This window comes from Bombina bombina, chromosome 6 (genome assembly GCF_027579735.1).
Source record: "Bombina bombina isolate aBomBom1 chromosome 6, aBomBom1.pri, whole genome shotgun sequence".
In the NCBI taxonomy this organism is placed as follows: Eukaryota; Metazoa; Chordata; class Amphibia; order Anura; family Bombinatoridae; genus Bombina; species Bombina bombina.
In genome coordinates this window covers 780,574,510-780,593,344 of record NC_069504.1, presented here as the reverse complement: position 1 = coordinate 780,593,344, position 18,835 = coordinate 780,574,510, and the positions used below count along the sequence as shown (strand labels likewise).

General features: G+C 41.4%; 1 protein-coding gene across 1 annotated transcript in view; it reads right to left on the bottom strand.

Moving 5' to 3' along the window:
* Window positions 1–18,835, bottom strand: part of STXBP2 (syntaxin binding protein 2) — a 265,170-nt gene that overhangs the window by 19,349 nt on the left and 226,986 nt on the right. The window contains exons 17-18 of the mRNA XM_053718090.1: window positions 15,343–15,428; window positions 13,733–13,890 (exon numbers count right to left, since the gene is read on the bottom strand). Of these exons, the coding sequence (XP_053574065.1) occupies window positions 13,733–13,890; window positions 15,343–15,428 (244 nt within the window). The remainder of the gene's footprint in view (window positions 1–13,732; window positions 13,891–15,342; window positions 15,429–18,835) is intronic.

The following is an 18,835-nucleotide window of genomic DNA, read 5'->3' as shown; positions in this document are numbered from 1 at the left end:
AGATACAAAATAATCGAGCAATGGTGCTAGCATCACGCCATCCCGGCCACAGACAGCGAGACCCCAATACACCATTCCAACAAGGAATAAGGAGTAGGCACATTTAAGGATAGTTTGGGATATTGAAGTAGGATATATTGAGGTTAAATTGCTACTAGCAAACATAAACTAATATAAATGTAAATACAAAGAACATACACGCCATAATGAAATCTGTAGATCACGACTTTAGCTGCTTAACAAAAACTATTACCTAAGGGTAGAAGGCAGTGAAAGTATAGGTAAGTTTTATCTAGTTTAGCACAGCCAAACATAAAAGGTACTGCCTGTTAAACTTATATTGCAGATAGTTATTAATTATAAGTCTAGTACAAAACTGAGTTCCCAGTCCGCATGGTAGAAATTCTGTATGGCTTTAGATGCCCAATTAGGTAGGAAGCCTGTGAGGGGTTCACTGCTCACTCCACACATAAGCTATTTGTATGTTAGCAGTTAACCCACTACCGCTCCTCAGCAGATCAAAGTGGGATTTAGTATATAAAGGACCGCATAAAGGCTTGAGTAAACTTGCCTTGCCTATCTGGAGTGTGTCTCCTCGTATTGAACGACCGTGGACTGAAGTTCCTCAATAGGCTGTATCTAAAGCGGGACGGACCCTAGCCATGTTGATGACCGCAATGGTCCTCCGCCCATTCACCCTTCGGTGATGGTATAGCGATCTGCAGGATCAGGGTGGGTGACAGTGAGGCGTTATGCTGTTCTCTTGGTTCTTCTTAGCAGATCGACGCAGAATCATCATAGGAGCTGAGCGTAAGGCGGTAACGAGGTTGGGTTAGTGCGTTAAGTTAGTCGCGTCTATCTCCTCAGGGTGCTCCAGGAGACTACTAGTACAAGTGCTCTAACCTGATGGCGCTTAACCGATTGGAGGTATCATCAACCTGCTTTTTTACAGGAAGAAGCTTACTTTCTTTTGATAGACTCCAGTTTAGGCCGCTGCCACGTTTACTGTGTCCGTGCTGTTCTGTTGAGTCTGTGTCTCTCCGCCATCTTACCCCAAGCTGAGCTATCTTTGTGCTTGAGCTGTGTAAAGTGATGTTTAAGATATTAAGTGATCTGATTCAAGTAAAAATAGCTTCCTAGGGCACAACATCCGGTATGTATAGCAAGTAAATCCCCGTTGAAGTATATGTAGGATCAGTACATCTCCAGTGTACTTTTTTTAACGACAGAGACCCCGAAGGCACTCTGTCGGGGGGGGGTTGGTTAGAGGCCTCAACTCAGGAAAGTCTCCAGTCAATTGTAGTTGGGCCTCAATCTTTAATAATAGTGAGTGCTGGTTGATGGGTTTCTTCGCTGTGTCTCATATGATCGTGTATGGCATGATCGATGGTGATATGAAAGGTGATTTTTGGCAGATTAGTTAAGAAGCCTTTATCAGCTAACAATTAAGCGACCTGTCATGGGCCGCCGCCCGGAGGTTCCCCCCCATACAAAAACATTTTTGATGTGCACCCAACCTGTTCTAGATTTAGACAGCAGATAGTATGTATTACAATAAATGTCTAAAGGAGCTCTTATTATGGCCATTGCAGCACAGACACAACTCTTAGTCGAAGATTCATTTATGTTTTTTGCAATGAAGTGCTACTTTATGGAATGCCCATGAGGATTAAAATAACACAGAACTGTTTATTTCCCTTATATAACCGAACAGCACAAACAACATGTTGACTCTGCTGTGAAACAGGAAATTTAAAGTTAAAAAAAAAGTGGATACATTTTCAATCTAGAACAAAGTGTGACTAGCATAATCTTCTCCCCAAATCTGAATAAAAACATAATTTATGCTTACCTGATAAATTTATTTCTCTTGTAGTGTATCCAGTCCACGGATCATCCATTACTTGTGGGATATTCTCCTTCCCAACAGGAAGTTGCAAGAGGATCACCCACAGCAGAGCTGCTATATAGCTCCTCCCCTCACTGCCATATCCAGTCATTCGACCGAAACAAGACGAGAAAGGAGAAACCATAGGGTGCAGTGGTGACTGTAGTTTAATTACAATTTAGACCTGCCTTAAAAGGACAGGGCGGGCCGTGGACTGGATACACTACAAGAGAAATAAATTTATCAGTTAAGCATAAATTATGTTTTCTCTTGTTAAGTGTATCCAGTCCACGGATCATCCATTACTTGTGGGATACCAATACCAAAGCTAAAGTACACGGATGATGGGAGGGACAAGGCAGGAACTTAAACGGAAGGAACCACTGCCTGTAGAACCTTTCTCCCAAAAACAGCCTCCGAAGAAGCAAAAGTGTCAAATTTGTAAAATTTTGAAAAGTTGTGAAGCGAAGACCAAGTCGCAGCCTTGCAAATCTGTTCAACAGAGGCCTAATTTTTAAAGTCCCAGGTGGAAGCCACAGCTCTAGTAGAATGAGCTGTAAGCCTTTCAGGGGGCTGCTGTCCAGCAGTCTCATAGGCTAAGCGTATTATGCTCCGAAGCCAAAAGGAGAGAGAGGTTGTCGAAGCTTTTTGACCTCTCCTCTGTCCAGAGTAAACGACAAACAGGGCAGATGTTTGACGAAAATCTTTAGTAGCCTGTAAGTAAAACTTCAAGGCACGGACTACGTCCAGATTATGCAAAAGACGTTCCTTCTTTGAAGAAGGATTAGGACACAATGATGGAACAACAATCTCTTGATATTCCTGTTAGAAACCACCTTAGGTAAAAACCCAGGTTTGGTACGCAGAACTACCTTGTCTGAATGAAAAATCAGATAAGGAGAATCACAATGTAAGGCAGATAACTCAGAGACTCTTCGAGCCGAGGAAATAGCCATCAAAAACAGAACTTTCCAAGATAAAAGTTTAATATCAATGGAATGAAGGGGTTCAAACGGAACTCCCTGAAGAACTTTAAGAACCAAGTTTAAGCTCCACGGAGGGAGCAACAGTTTTAAAACACAGGCTTAATCCTAACCAAAGCTTGACAAAATGCCTGGACGTCTGGAACTTCTGCCAGACGCTTGTGCAAAAGAATAGACAGAGCAGAGATCTGTCCTTTTAAAGAACTAGCTGATAAGCCTTTGTCCAACCCTCTTGGAGAAAGGACAATATCCTAGGAATCCTAACCTTACTCCATGAGTAACTCTTGGATTCACACCAATAAAGATATTTACGCCATATCTTATGGTAGATTTTCCTGGTGACAGGCTTCCGAGCCTGTATTAAGGTATCAATGACTGACTCGGAGAAGCCACGCCTTGATAGAATCAAGCGTTCAATCTCCATGCAGTCAGTCTCAGAGAAATTAGATTTGGATGATTGAAAGGACCTTGTATTAGAAGGTCCTGCCTCAGAGGCAGAGTCCATGGTGGAAGAGATGACATGTCCACTAGGTCTGCATACCAGGTCCTGCATGGCCACACAGGCGCTATCAGAATCACTGATGCTCTCTCCTGTTTGATTTTGGCAATCAGTCGAGGGAGCAGAGGAAACGGTGGAAACACATAGGCCAGGTTGAAGAACCAAGGAGCTGCTAGAGCATCTATCAGCGTTGCTCCCGGGTCCCTGGACCTGGATCCGTAACAAGGAAGCTTGGCGTTCTGGCGAGATGCCATGAGATCCAGTTCTGGTTTGCCCCAACCATGGACCAGTTGAGCAAACACCTCCGGATGGAGTTCCCACTCCCCCGGATGAAAAGTCTGACGACTTAGAAAATCCGGCTCCCAGTTCTCTAAGCCTGGGATGTGGATTGCTGACAGGTGGCAAGAGTGAGACTCTGCCCAGCGAATTATCTTTGAGACTTCTAACATCGCTAGGGAACTCCTGGTTCCCCCTTGATGGTTGATGTAAGCCACAGTCGTGATGTTGTCCGACTGAAATCTGATGAACCTCAGTGTTGCTAACTGAGGCCAAGCTAGAAGAGCATTGAATATTGCTCTTAACTCCAGAATATTTATTAGGAGGAGTTTCTCCTCCTGAGTCCACGATCCCTGAGCCTTCAGGGAGTTCCAGACTGCGCCCTAACCTAGAAGGCTGGCATCTGTTGTTACAATCGTCCAATCTGGCCTGCGAAAGGTCATACCCTTGGACAGATGGACCCGAGAAAGCCACCAGAGAAGAGAATCTCTGGTCTCTTGATCCAGATTTAGTAGAGGGGACAAATCTGAGTAATCCCCATTCCACTGACTTAGCATGCATAATTGCAGCGGTCTGAGATGCAGGCGCGCAAATGGCACTATGTCCATTGCCGCTACCATTAAGCCGATTACTTCCATGCACTGAGCCACTGACGGGCGTGGAATGGAATGAAGGACACGGCAAGCATTTAGAAGTTTTGATAACCTGGACTCCGTCAGGTAAATTTTCATCTCTACAGAATCTATAAGAGTCCCTAGGAAGGAGACTCTTGTGAGTGGTGATAGAGAACTCTTTTCCACGTTCACTTTCCACCCATGCAACCTCAGAAATGCCAGAACTATCTCTGTATGAGACTTGGCAATTTGAAAGCTTGAAGCCTGTATCAGGATGTCGTCTAGATACGGAGCCACCGATATGCCTCGCGGTCTTAGAACCGCCAGGAGTGAGCCCAGAACCTTTGTAAAAATTCTCGGGGGCAGTGGCCAACCCGAAGGGAAGAGCTACAAATTGGTAATGCCTGTCTAGAAAGGCAAACCTTAGGAACCGATGATGATCTTTGTGAATCGGTATGTGAAGGTAGGCATCCTTTAAGTCCACTGTGGTCATGTACTTGGATCATGGGTAGGATGGTCCGAATAGTTTCCATTTTGAATGATGGAACTCTGAGGAATTTATTTAAGATCTTTAGATCCAAGATTGGTCTGAAGGTTCCCTCTTCCTTGGGAACCACAAACAGATTTGAATAAAATCCCTGTCCTTGTTCCGTCCGCGGAACTGGATGGATCACTCCCATTACTAGGAGGTCTTGCACACAGCTTAGGAATGCCTCTTTCTTTATCTGGTTTGCTGATAACCTTGAAAGATGAAATCTCCCTTGTGGAGGAGAAGCTTTGAAGTCCAGAAGATATCCCTGAGATATGATCTCCAACGCCCAGGGATCCTGAACATCTCTTGCCCACGCTGGGCGAAGAGAGAAAGTCTGCCCCCCACTAGATCCGTTTCCGGATAGGGGGCCGTTCCTTCATGCTGTCTTGGGGGCAGCAGCAGGCTTTCTGGCCTGCTTGCCCTTGTTCCGGACTGGTTAGGTTTCCAGGCCTATCTGGAATGAGCAACAGTTCCCTCTTGTTTTGAAGCGGAGGAAGTTGATGCTGCTCCTGCCTTGAAATTTCGAAAGGCACGAAAATTAGACTGTTTGGCCTTTGATTTGGCCCTGTCCTGAGGAAGGGTATGACCCTTGCCTCCAGTAATGTCAGCAATAATTTCCTTCAAGCCAGGCCCGAATAAGGTCTGCCCCTTGAAAGGAATGTTGAGTAATTTAGACTTTGAAGTCACGTCAGCTGACCAGGATTTAAGCCATAGCGCCCTACGCGCCTGGATGACGAATCCGGAATTCTTAGCCGTTAGTTTAGTCAAATGAACAATGGCATCAGAAACAAATGAGTTAGCTAGCTTAAGCGTTCTAAGCTTGTCAATAATTTCATTCAATGGAGCTGTCTGGATGGCCTCTTCCAGGGCCTCAAACCAGAATGCCGCCGCAGCAGTGACAGGCGCTCCATTGGATCTGAAAAAGCACAACTGTCCTCAACCGGGATAGTGGTACGCTTTGCTAAAGTAGAAACTGCTCCCTCCACCTTAGGGACCGTCTGCCATAAGTCCCGTGTAGTGGCGTCTATTGGAAACATTTTTCTAAATATAGGAGGTGGGGAAAAGGGCACACCGGGTCTATCCCACTACTTGCTAATAATTTCTGTAAGCCTTTTAGGTATAGGAAAAACGTCAGTACACACCGGCACCGCATAGTATCTATTCAGCCTACACAATTTCTCTGGAATTGCAACTGTGTTACAGTCATTCAGAGCAGCTAATACCTCCCCAAGCAATACACGGAGGTTCTCAAGCTTAAATTTAAAATTAGAAATCTCTGAATCAGGTTTCCCCGAGTCAGAGATGTCACCCACAGACTGAAGCTCTCCGTCCTCATGTTCTGCATACTGTGACGCAGTATCAGACATGGCTCTAACAGCATTTGCGCGCTCTGTATCTCTCCTAACCCCAGAGCTATCGCGCTTGCCTCTTAATTCAGGCAATCTAGATAATACCTCTGACAGGGTATTATTGATGATTGCAGCCATGTCCTGCAAGGTAATCGCTATGGGCGTCCCTGATGTAATTGGCGCCATATTAGCGTGCGTCCCCTGAGCGGGAGGCGAAGGGTCTGACACGTGGGGAGAGTTAGTCGGCATAACTTCCCCCTCGACAGAACCCTCTGGTGATAATTCTTTTATAGATAAAGCCTGATCTTTACTGTTTAAGGTGAAATCAATACATTTAGTACACATTCTCCTATGGGGCTCCACCATGGCTTTCAAACATAATGAACAAGTAGGTTCCTCTGTGTCAGACATGTTTAAACAGACTAGCAATGAGACTAGCAAGCTTGGAAAACACTTTAAAACAAGTTTACAAGCAACATAAAAAACGTTACCGCGCCTTTAAGAAACACAAATTTTCCCAAATTTTGAAATAGTGAAAAAATGCACTAACGAAATTTTTACAGTGTATGTAATAAGTTAGCAGAGCATTGCACCCACTTGCAAATGGATGATTAACCCCTTAATACCAAAAATGGAATAACAAATGACAAAAACGTTTTTTAAACAGTCACAACAACTGCCACAGCTCTACTGTGGCTTTTTACCTCCCTCAATATGACTTTTGAAGCCTTTTGAGCCCTTCAGATAAGTCATGGATCATGCAGGAAGAAGCTGGATGTCTGTGTCTGTAATTTTTGCTGTGCAAAAAAACGCCAAAATAGGCCCCTCCCACAAATATTACAACAGTGGGAAGCATCAGGGAACTGTTTCTAGGCAAAATTCAAGCCAGCCATGTGGAAAAAACTAGGCCCCAATAAGTTTTATCACCAAACATATGTAAAAAACGATTAAACATGCCAGCAAACGTTTTAAAATACACTTTTATAAGAGTATGTATCTCTATTAATAAGCCTGATACCAGTCGCTATCACTGCATTTAAGGCTTTACTTACATTACTTCGGTATCAGCAGCATTTTCTAGCAAATTCCATCCCTAGAAAAATATTTTAACTGCACATACCTTATTACAGGAAAACCTGCCCGCTATTCCCCCTCTGAAGTTACCTCACTCCTCAGAATATGTGAGAACAGCAAAGGATCTTAGTTACTTCTGCTAAGATCATAGAAAACGCAGGCAGATTCTTCTTCTAAATACTGCCTGAGATAAACAGTACACTCCGGTACCATTTAAAAATAACAAACTTTTGATTGAAGAAATAAACTAAGTATAAAACACCACAGTCCTCTTACGACCCTCCATCTTAGTTGAGAGTTGCAAGAGAATGACTGGGTATGGCAGTGAGGGGAGGAGCTATATAGCAGCTCTGCTGTGGGTGATCCTCTTGCAACTTCCTGTTGGGAAGGAGAATATCCCACAAGTAATGGATGATCCGTGGACTGGATACACTTAACAAGAGAAAAAAAAAAATCTGTCACAAGAACAGAAAGATAAAAAAAGATATGAAAAACAGAATTTATGCTTACCTGATAAATTACTTTCTCCAACGGTGTGTCCGGTCCACGGCGTCATCCTTACTTGTGGGATATTCTCTTCCCCAACAGGAAATGGCAAAGAGGTCCCAGCAAAGCTGGTCACATGATCCCTCCTAGGCTCCGCCCACCCCAGTCATTCGACCGACGGACAGGAGGAAATATATATAGGAGAAACCATATGATACTGTGGTGACTGTAGTTAGAGAAAATAATTCATCAGACCTGATTAAAAAACCAGGGCGGGCCGTGGACCGGACACACCGTTGGAGAAAGTAATTTATCAGGTAAGCATAAATTCTGTTTTCTCCAACATTGGTGTGTCCGGTCCACGGCGTCATCCTTACTTGTGGGAACCAATACCAAAGCTTTAGGACACGGATGAAGGGAGGGAGCAAATCAGGTCACCTAAATGGAAGGCACCACGGCTTGCAAAACCTTTCTCCCAAAAATAGCCTCCGAAGAAGCAAAAGTATCAAATTTGTAAAATTTGGCAAAAGTGTGCAGTGAAGACCAAGTCGCTGCCTTACATATCTGGTCAACAGAAGCCTCGTTCTTGAAGGCCCATGTGGAAGCCACAGCCCTAGTGGAGTGAGCTGTGATTCTTTCAGGAGGCTGCCGTCCGGCAGTCTCATAAGCCAATCGGATAATGCTTTTAAGCCAAAAGGAAAGAGAGGTAGAAGTCGCTTTTTGACCTCTCCTTTTACCAGAATAAACAACAAACAAGGAAGATGTTTGTCTGAAATCTTTAGTAGCCTCTAAATAGAATTTTAGAGCACGGACTACGTCCAAATTGTGTAACAAACGTTCCTTCTTTGAAACTGGATTCGGACACAAAGAAGGTACAACTATCTCCTGGTTAATATTTTTGTTGGAAACAACTTTCGGAAGAAAACCAGGCTTAGTACGCAAAACCACCTTATCTGCATGGAACACCAGATAGGGCGGAGAACACCGCAGAGCAGATAACTCTGAAACTCTTCTAGCAGAAGAAATTGCAACCAAAAACAAAACTTTCCAAGATAATAACTTAATATCTACGGAATGTAAGGGTTCAAACGGAACCCCTTGAAGAACTGAAAGAACTAGATTTAGACTCCAGGGAGGAGTCAAAGGTCTGTAAACAGGCTTGATCCTAACCAGAGCCTGAACAAATGCTTGAACATCTGGCACAGCTGCCAGTCTTTTGTGAAGTAAAACAGATAAAGCAGAGATCTGTCCCTTCAGAGAACTTGCAGATAATCCTTTCTCCAAACCTTCTTGTAGAAAGGATAGAATCTTAGGAATTTTTATCTTGTTCCATGGGAATCCTTTAGATTCACACCAACAGATATATTTTTTCCATATTTTATGGTAAATTTTTCTAGTTACAGGCTTTCTAGCCTGAATCAGAGTATCTATTACAGAATCTGAAAACCCACGCTTTGATAAAATCAAGCGTTCAATCTCCAAGCCGTCAGTTGGAGGGAAACCAGATTCGGATGTTCGAATGGACCCTGAACAAGAAGGTCCTGTCTCAAAGGTAGCTTCCATGGTGGAGCCGATGACATATTCACCAGGTCTGCATACCAAGTCCTGCGTGGCCACGCAGGAGCTATCAAGATCACCGAGGCCCTCTCCTGATTGATCCTGGCTACCAGCCTGGGGATGAGAGGAAACGGTGGGAATACATAAGCTAGGTTGAAGGTCCAAGGTGCTACTAGTGCATCTACTAGGGTCGCCTTGGGATCCCTGGATCTGGACCCGTAGCAAGGAACCTTGAAGTTCTGACGAGACGCCATCAGATCCATGTCTGGAATGCCCCATAATTGAGTTATTTGGGCAAAGATTTCCGGATGGAGTTCCCACTCCCCCGGATGGAATGTCTGACGACTCAGAAATCCGCTTCCCAATTTTCCACTCCTGGGATGTGGATCACAGACAAGTGGCAGGAGTGATCCTCCGCCCATTGAATTATCTTGGTCACTTCTTTCATCGCCAGGGAAGTCCTTGTTCCCCCCTGATGATTGATATATGCAACGGTCGTCATGTTGTCTGACTGAAACCTTATGAATTTGGCCTTTGCTAGTTGAGGCCAAGCTCTGAGAGCATTGAATATCGCTCTCAGTTCCAGAATGTTTATCGGGAGAAGAGACTCTTCCCGAGACCATAGACCCTGAGCTTTCAGGGATTCCAGACCGCGCCCCAGCCCACTAGGCTGGCGTCGGTCGTGACAATGACCCACTCTGGTCTGCGGAAGCTCATTCCCTGTGACAGATTGTCCAGGGTCAGCCACCAACGGAGTGAATCTCTGGTCTTTTGATCTACTTGAATCGTCGGAGACAAGTCTGTATAATCCCCATTCCACTGTCTGAGCATGCACAGTTGTTATGGTCTTAGATGAATTTGTGCAAAAGGAACTATGTCCATTGTTGCAACCATCAATCCTATTACTTCCATGCACTGCGCTATGGAAGGACGAGGAACAGAATGAAGTACTTGACAAGAGCTTAGAAGTTTTGATTTTCTGACCTCTGTCAGAAAAATCCTCATTTCTAAGGAATCTATTATTGTTCCCAAGAAGGGAACTCTTGTTGACGGGGACAGAGAACTTTTTCTTTGTTCACCTTCCATCCGTGAGATCTGAGAAAGGCTAGGACGATGTCCGTATGAGCCTTTGCTTTTGACAGGGACGACGCTTGAATCAGGATGTCGTCCAAGTAAGGTACTACTGCAATGCCCCTTGGTCTTAGAACCGCTAGAAGGGACCCTAGTACCTTTGTGAAAATCCTTGGAGCAGTGGCTAATCCAAATGGAAGTGCCATAAACTGGTAATGCTTGTCCAGAAAAGCGAACCTTAGGAACTGATGATGTTCCTTGTGTATAGGAATATGTAGGTACGCATCCTTTAAATCCACGGTAGTCATAAATTGATTTTCCTGGATAGTAGGTAGGATCGTTCGAATAGTTTCCATTTTGAACGATGGTACCCTGAGAAATTTGTTTAGGATCTTTAGATCCAAAATTGGTCTGAATGTTCCCTCTTTTTTGGGAACTATGAACAGATTGGAATAAAATCCCATTCCTTGTTCTCTTATTGGAACTGGATGTATCACTCCCATCTTTAACAGGTCTTCTACACAATGTAAGAATGCCTGTCTCTTTATTTGGTTTGAAGATAATTGAGACCTGTGGAACCTTCCCCTTGGGGGTAGTTCCTTGAATTCCAGGAGATAACCTTGAGAAACTATTTCTAGCGCCCAAGGATCCTGAACATCTCTTGTCCAAGCCTGAGCAAAGAGAGAAAGTCTGCCCCCACTAGATCCGGTCCCGGATCGGGGGCTATCCCTTCATGCTGTTTTGGTAGCAGTGGTAGGCTTCTTGGCCTGCTTACCCTTGTTCCAGCCTTGCATTGGTTTCCAGGCTGGTTTGGGTTGTGAAGTATTACCCTCTTGCTTAGAGGATACAGAATTAGAGACTGGTCCGTTTCTGCGAAAGGGACGAAAATTAGGCTTATTATTAGCCTTAAAAGACCTATCCTGTGGGAGGGTGTGGCCCTTTCCCCCACTGATGTCTGAAATAATCTCTTTCAAATCAGGTCCAAATAATGTTTTACATTTGAAAGGAATGTTAAGCAATTTTGTCTTGGAAGACACATCCGCTGACCAAGACCTTAGCCAAAGCACTCTGCGCGCCACGACAGCAAACCCTGAATTTTTCGCCGCTAATCTAGCTAATTGCAAAGCGGCATCTAAAACAAAAGAGTTAGCCAATTTAAGTGCTTGAACTCTGTCCATAACCTCCTCATACGAAGATTCTTTACTGAGCGATTTTTCTAGTTCCTCGAACCAGAAACACGCTGCCGTAGTGACAGGAACAATGCATGAAATTGGTTGTAGAAGGTAACCTTGCTGTACAAAAATCTTTTTAAGCAAACCCTCTAATTTCTTATCCATAGGATCTTTGAAAGCACAACTATCTTCGATAGGATTAGTAGTGCGTTTGTTTAGAGTAGAAACCGCCCCCTCGACCTTGGGGACTGTCTGCCATAAGTCCTTTCTGGGGTCGACTATAGGAAATAATTTCTTAAATATAGGGGGGGGAACAAAAGGTATGCCGGGCCTTTCCCACTCTTTATTTACTATGTCCGCCACCCGCTTGGGTATAGGAAAAGCGTCGGGGGGCACCGGAACCTCTAGGAACTTGTCCATCTTACATAATTTCTCTGGAATGACCAAATTGTCACAATCATCCAGAGTAGATAACACCTCCTTAAGCAGTGCGCGGAGATGTTCTAATTTAAATTTAAATGTCACAACATCAGGTTCAGCTTGATGAGAAATTTTTCCTGAATCTGAAATTTCTCCATCAGACAAAACCTCCCTCATGGCCCCTTGAGATTGGTGTGAGGGTATGTCAGAACAGTTATCATCAGCGTCCTCTTGCTCTTCAGTGTTTAAAACAGAGCAATCGCGCTTTCTCTGATAAGTAGGCATTTTGGATAAAAGATTTGCTATGGAGTTATCCATTACAGCCGTTAATTGTTGCATGGTAATAAGTATTGGCGCACTAGATGTACTAGGGGCCTCCTGTGTGGGCATAACTGGTGTAGACACAGTAGGGGATGATGTAGTATCATGTTTACTCCCCTCATTTGAGGAATCATCTTGGGCAATATCATTATCTGTTGCATTACTGTCCTTACTTTGTTTGGACACTATGGCACAATTATCACATAAATTTAAATGGGGAGACACATTGGCTTTCATACATATAGAACATAGCTTATCTGATGGTACAGACATGTTAAACAGGCTTAAACTTGTCAACAAAGCACAAAAAACGTTTTAAAATAAAACCGTTACTGTCACTTTAAATTTCAAACTGAAAACACTTTATTACTGAATATGTGAAAAAGTATGAAGGAATTGTTCAAAATTCACCAAAATTTCACCACAGTGTCTTAAAGCATTAAAAGTATTGCACACCAAATTTCAGAGCTTTAACCCTTAAATTAACGGAACCGGAGCCGTTTTTACATTTAACCCCTATACAGTCCCAGAATGAGGCTCTGTATATAACTAGAAAGGCCCCCATCTGAAAAAGGTGTCCAACACAGTGCCTGCCGTTTTTCTAAACGTTCCCCAAGATTATAATACCAATAATTAGTTAGAATCTGCATAATATGCCTAGTAAAGCAATTGTTATAGCCCAGAAAAATGTCTACCAGTTTTTAAGCCCTTTTTGAAGCCCTTTATTCTTTTATGTTTAACTAAGAAAATGGCTTACCGGTCCCCATGAGGGGAAATGACAGCCTTCCAGCATTACATGGTCTTGTTAGAAATATGGCTAGTCATACCTTAAGCAGAAAAGACTGCTAACTGTTTCCCCCAACTGAAGTTACTTCATCTCAACAGTCCTGTGTGGAAACAGCAATCGATTTTAGTTACTGTCTGCTAAAAATCATCTTCCTCTTACAAACAGAAATCTTCATCCTTTTCTGTTTCAGAGTAAATAGTACATACCAGCACTATTTTAAAATAACAAACACTTGATAGAAGAATAAAACTACAAAAAACTCTTAACCATCTCCGTGGAGATGTTGCCTGTGCAACGGCAAAGAGAATGACTGGGGTGGGCGGAGCCTAGGAGGGATCATGTGACCAGCTTTGCTGGGACTCTTTGCCATTTCCTGTTGGGGAAGAGAATATCCCACAAGTAAGGATGACGCCGTGGACCGGACACACCAATGTTGGAGAAATCACATGAGCATTTAAAAGCTTGTCAATATGTTCCTGTCAATCCAGAGGTGAAGCTAAACTTATGTAGAAGTAGGCTTCTATGTTAAGCAAAGAAACACAATGGACCACGTAAAAGAACAAAAAACAAACAAAAAAAAACAACAAGATACAAAAAACTAAAACTAACGCAACAAAAATAACAGAAATTAAGGAACAAATAAAACATTTAAATACAAGAAGATTTTATATTAAACCTGAATAAATAGGTCCCAAGAACTTACCAATTACAACCTCCCATTTGGAGTCTGTGGCCTTTGTCACCTCATAGGCACTTCTCATCTCAGACATTGTGACCCCACCTAGTATGTACACAATAAGCCGCGGCCCAGAACGATACTCTGCAGCAGTGCGTGTTTTGTGCCAGTGACCAAATCGAGCACTGTAAAGAAATGAAGTACAAAAATAGTAGCAGCTAAGATGTAGTGGCTAAGAAATGAGACCACAAAAACATATGGGTCTATTCAAATCTGTTACAAAAAAAAACATGCAAATTAACTCTCACAGGTTTCTGCAGGGTTCTAGCACATTCTAATTCATTTGAACCCCTGTTAACTATATTAAGTTCTAGTAATTTTTAATTACAATACAATACAGAATTTTGCATGATGTTTTGACTTACTAATTCAACTAAAAAAACATTTTTGGACTTTTTTCAAATGACGTATTTGGGTTGTTGACATATTTTAATTTTTTTCAAAGTAAGTTTTTATAGTCAGTTTACATATTAAAGAACCGCTGGTGCCTCAGAAAGTGCGCATATAAAAAGATTGTGCATATTTAGATAATGGTAGAAGATTAGAAAGTCGTTTAAAATGAAAGTTTTATTTTTACTTGACTGTCCCTTTAATAACTACAATTGTTACTTAATTTAATTTTAAAAAATTGTTTTGCAAGTTTAACAGCATTTTTCTCTTATATGTAAAGGGACATTAAAGTCAAAATTAAACTTTCATGATTCAGATAGAGTGTTCAGTTTTAAGAGACTTTCCAAATTTTTCCCATTATCAAATTATGCAGTCTTTTTATATACACACTTTCTGAGGCACAAACTCAGGAGTATGTGTAAAAGGTCACAGTGCATAGGTATATGAGTGATTGGCTGATGGTTGTCACATGATATAAGTGGCCGGCAAATTATTTTTTTCTGACAAATTTCAAAATAAACAAACTACTCATTTGCAATTCCTAGTAAGTGCTTTTGTATTGTCTTTTTATTAGGTACTCGATCATGCAATTCTACTGTATTTAAAGGAATATGAAACCCTAAACATGTATTTTGTTATTTACATAGAGCATTTAATTGTAAAAAAGTTTCCAATTTACTTCTATTATCCAATTTGCTTTGTTCCCATGATATTTTTTGTTGAAGAGATACCTAGGTGTAAGGAGCACATGACATGAAATAGTACTGCCATCTAGTGCCCTTGCAAATGAATAACATTCTTGTAAAACTACTTCCCTATACTGCTCCAAAAAGGTTCGGCTCCTAAGCATATGTCCCTGCTTTTACACAAAAGATACCAAAAGAACAAAGAAAAATTTAATAATAAAAGTAGTTTTGAAATTTATTTAAAATCACATGCTCTATCTGAATCATAAAAGAAAAATGTTGGGTTTCATATCTCTTTAATAATCGTTTACATGTGATTTTTGAAGTTTATCTAAATCAGAAGCCGCATAAAATAATTTTACAAAGGAAACTCTTTATGAATTGGAATGGGGCCACATCATGCACAGAATGTTTCAAGAAACAAAGAAAAGGGATCGTGGAGAAAAAAAGAGAGTAGGATGGAGATGGGAAAAACATATGGTATAATATTATAACCCTTACCTCACCACAGTCTGAGCAGCTCCTACAGGATGTGGCTCCGATACAAACGGCCAGTGCTTTTTATCCAATTTATCTTCAATAGCATCCTGCAAAATACAGGTTTGTATCCAAAATATATAAGACTTGTATGAATGTCTGCATTGTATTATGAAGAAGAAAACTATTATTAAATGACAAAGCTAACAGTGATGCAAATTCTCACTCAAATGCAAGAAAGAATGGAAATTCATGCTCTGTATGAATGGATATCAAAAAATGACCACTACACACTCCCAAATGCTTCATAAAAATGCAACTCAAAAACAAAATTATTGTACTACCTTAGCAACGAGTACCTCATTTAACAACCCAAGGATTAAAAAATTAAGGTGGAACACAGAGTTAAAGTTTTAAATCTTTATTAAGTGCTAAAAGCAGAATTTTCCCTGCTGGTTTGCTTTTATATGTGGTAATGCTTTTAGGTTTGTCTGTATTAAATTAACCTAGCTTTTTCAAGCAATATGAAAAATATATATTTTTCCTTGTAGAAAAGGAGTTAAAGGGACACTGAACCCAAATGTTTTCTTTTACGATTCAGATAGAGCATGAAATTTTAAGCAACTTTCTAATTTACTCCTATTATCAATTTTTCTTCGTTCTCTTGCTATCTTTATTTTAAAAGCAAACATGTAAATCTTAGCAGCCAGCCTATTTTAGGTTCGGCACCATGGATAGCGCTTGCTTATTGGAAGCTTACATTTACCCACCAATAAGCAAGCATAAACCAGGTTCTCAACCAAAAATGGGCCGGCTCCTATGCATCAAATTCCTGCTTTTTAAATAAAGATAGCAAGAGAACGAAGACGAATTGATAATAGGAGTAAATTATAAAGTTGCTTAAAATTGCATGCTCTATCTGAATCATGAAAGAAAAAATGTGGGTTTAATGTCCCTTTAAAGAATTGTTATTGGTTTTATTACCATTAAGAGCCACCCAAACATTCAACTTGCAACTTTAAAACATTTCAGTACAAGCTCTAATATATAACAAGTTTAACTGCCTTAAAAGGAGCGTCTAGAAGACCAATGATGGCTAACTTTGGCACTCCTGTTTTGGAACTACACTTCCCATGACGCTTAAAGGGACAGTCTAGTCAAATCTAAACTTTCATAATTCAGATAGGGCATACACTTTTAAACAACTTTCCAATTTATTTGTATCTTTAAATTTGCTTTGTTCCCTTGGTGGTATTTTTGAAAAGCTAAAGCTAGGTAGGCTCAAACGGATTTCTAAACCCTTTAAAACCGCCTCTTAGCTCAGAGCATTTTGAAAGTTTTTCACAGTTAGACAGTACTAGTTCATGTGTATTATATAGATAACAGTGTGCTCACTCCCATGGAGTTATTTAAGAGTCTGCACTGATTGGCTAAACTGCATGTCTGTCAAAAGCACTGAGATAAGGGGGCAGTCTGCAGAGGCTTAGATACAAGGTAATCACAGAGGTAAAACATATATTAATATAACTGTGTTGGTTACGCAAAACTGGGGAATGGGTAAAAAAAGGTATCTATCTTTTTAAACAATACAAATTCTGTTGTAGACTGTCCCTTTAACTAAACTGCAGAGCACCTAAGCATCTCGGGAAATGTAGTTCCAAATCATCGGGGGTGCCATGGTTAGTCATCACTGGTCTGGACCCAATACATCATTTTGATTACTTATTGTTACATACCAGAGAAGCATCCTGCAACTGGTCTCACATCTATAAGCTTGTAAGAAATAAATTAAATATTTAAATATTAATTGGTTGCTAGGAGCAGAAAATGGCTGCCAAACTTTGCACACCTATTGTGTGTATATTTTGGTATGTTAAGTTTCTCCAAACACGATCGGCTCGTGAATACGTTTTTCAACTTGCACACACTGATTTGGGTATTAGCAATTTGGAATAGCTAATTGAAAAATATTAAACGTGCACTGCTAAACTGTCATACAACAGCTAACTGGACAAGAAGTATGCTGTGGGCGGAGCTTGGCAGCCATTTTCGGGTACTAACAAACGATTATTTAAAAGTTGAATGTGCGTCTTATAAGCTTGTGGAAGGTGTGGAACCCATTGCAAGATGTTTGTCTGGTATGTCACAATAAGTAATACAAAATAAGTATCTGGTCTAGACTGTCCCTTTAAGTAGAACTTGACTCAATAGCACTAACAATAGGAATCATTACTCTATACTTGGTGCTGGCTTTTGATAAACTCATTAGCAGTTTTTCTATTCCAGATGAATTTTCAATATCCTGTTACAAACTTGATCCATCTTTGGTACAGTACATATCCAATGCAAATTACCTTCCCTAGAGATTTATTTCTGCTAAAACCATGTACAAAAATATTTTTTATGGCTCAATTAAATGCACTAATTTTCAAATATACTTTCTTTCCAATGGCATGGAGAGTCCATGATTTCATTCCAAATACTAGTGGGATATTCAACTCCTGGCCAGCAGGAGGAGGCAAAGAGCACCCCAGCAGAGCTGTTAAGTGTCACTTCCATTGCCCATAATCCCCAGTCATTCTTTGCCTCTATCATCGGGCATTCATCAGGGATTACAATGGCAACTAGTTGCAAGCATAGCTATGGTTGCGGGTGCAGCATCTTATTGGTGCGATGCCTTCTATGACCTGATTTCAGAAGAGACTACTATAGAGGAGATCCAGGATAGGATCAAGGCTCTTAAGCTGGCTAGTACTTTTATCTGTGATGCTAGCATGCAAGTGTTTAGACTGGGAGCCAAGATTTCTAGCCTTGCTGTTCTAGCTCGAAGAGCTCTGTGGCTAAAATCGTGGTCTGCAGATGTAACATCCAAATCCAAACTTCTGTCTTTACCTTATAAGGGCAAGACTTTATTTGGTCCTGGTCTGGCTGAGATAATTTCCAAAATTACTGGTGGAAAGCGATCTTTCCTACTTCAGGACAAGACAAATAGACCTAAGGGTCACCAGAATTCTAATTTCCGTTCCTTTCGTAACTTCAAAGGACAAATGTCTTTCTCTTCCGAGCCGGAGCAATCCAGGACCTCATGGAGGTCCACTCAGCCTTGGAATAAGGGGAAGCAAGCCAAGAAGCCTTCGTCTGATTCTACATCAGCATGAAGGGACCACCCCCTGATTCAGTCTTGGATCAAGTGGGGGGCAGGCTTTCCATTTTTCAGCAGGCTTGGATCCACGATGTCCCAGATCCTTGGGCCGTGGAAATAGTATACCAGGGTTACAGAATAGGATTCAAGTTTTGTATTCAAATCTTTTTGTGGTTCCCCCCAAAAAAGAGGGAACTTTCTGTCCCATTTTAGACCTAAAGTGTCTCAACAAATTCCTCAAGGTCCCGTCCTTCGAACTGGAAACTATTTGTTCCATTCTACCCTTGGTTTTTAAGAGAGTCAGTTCATGACTACCATAGATCTGAAGGACGCATATCTTCATGTTCCCATTTACAGGGAACATCACCGGTTTCT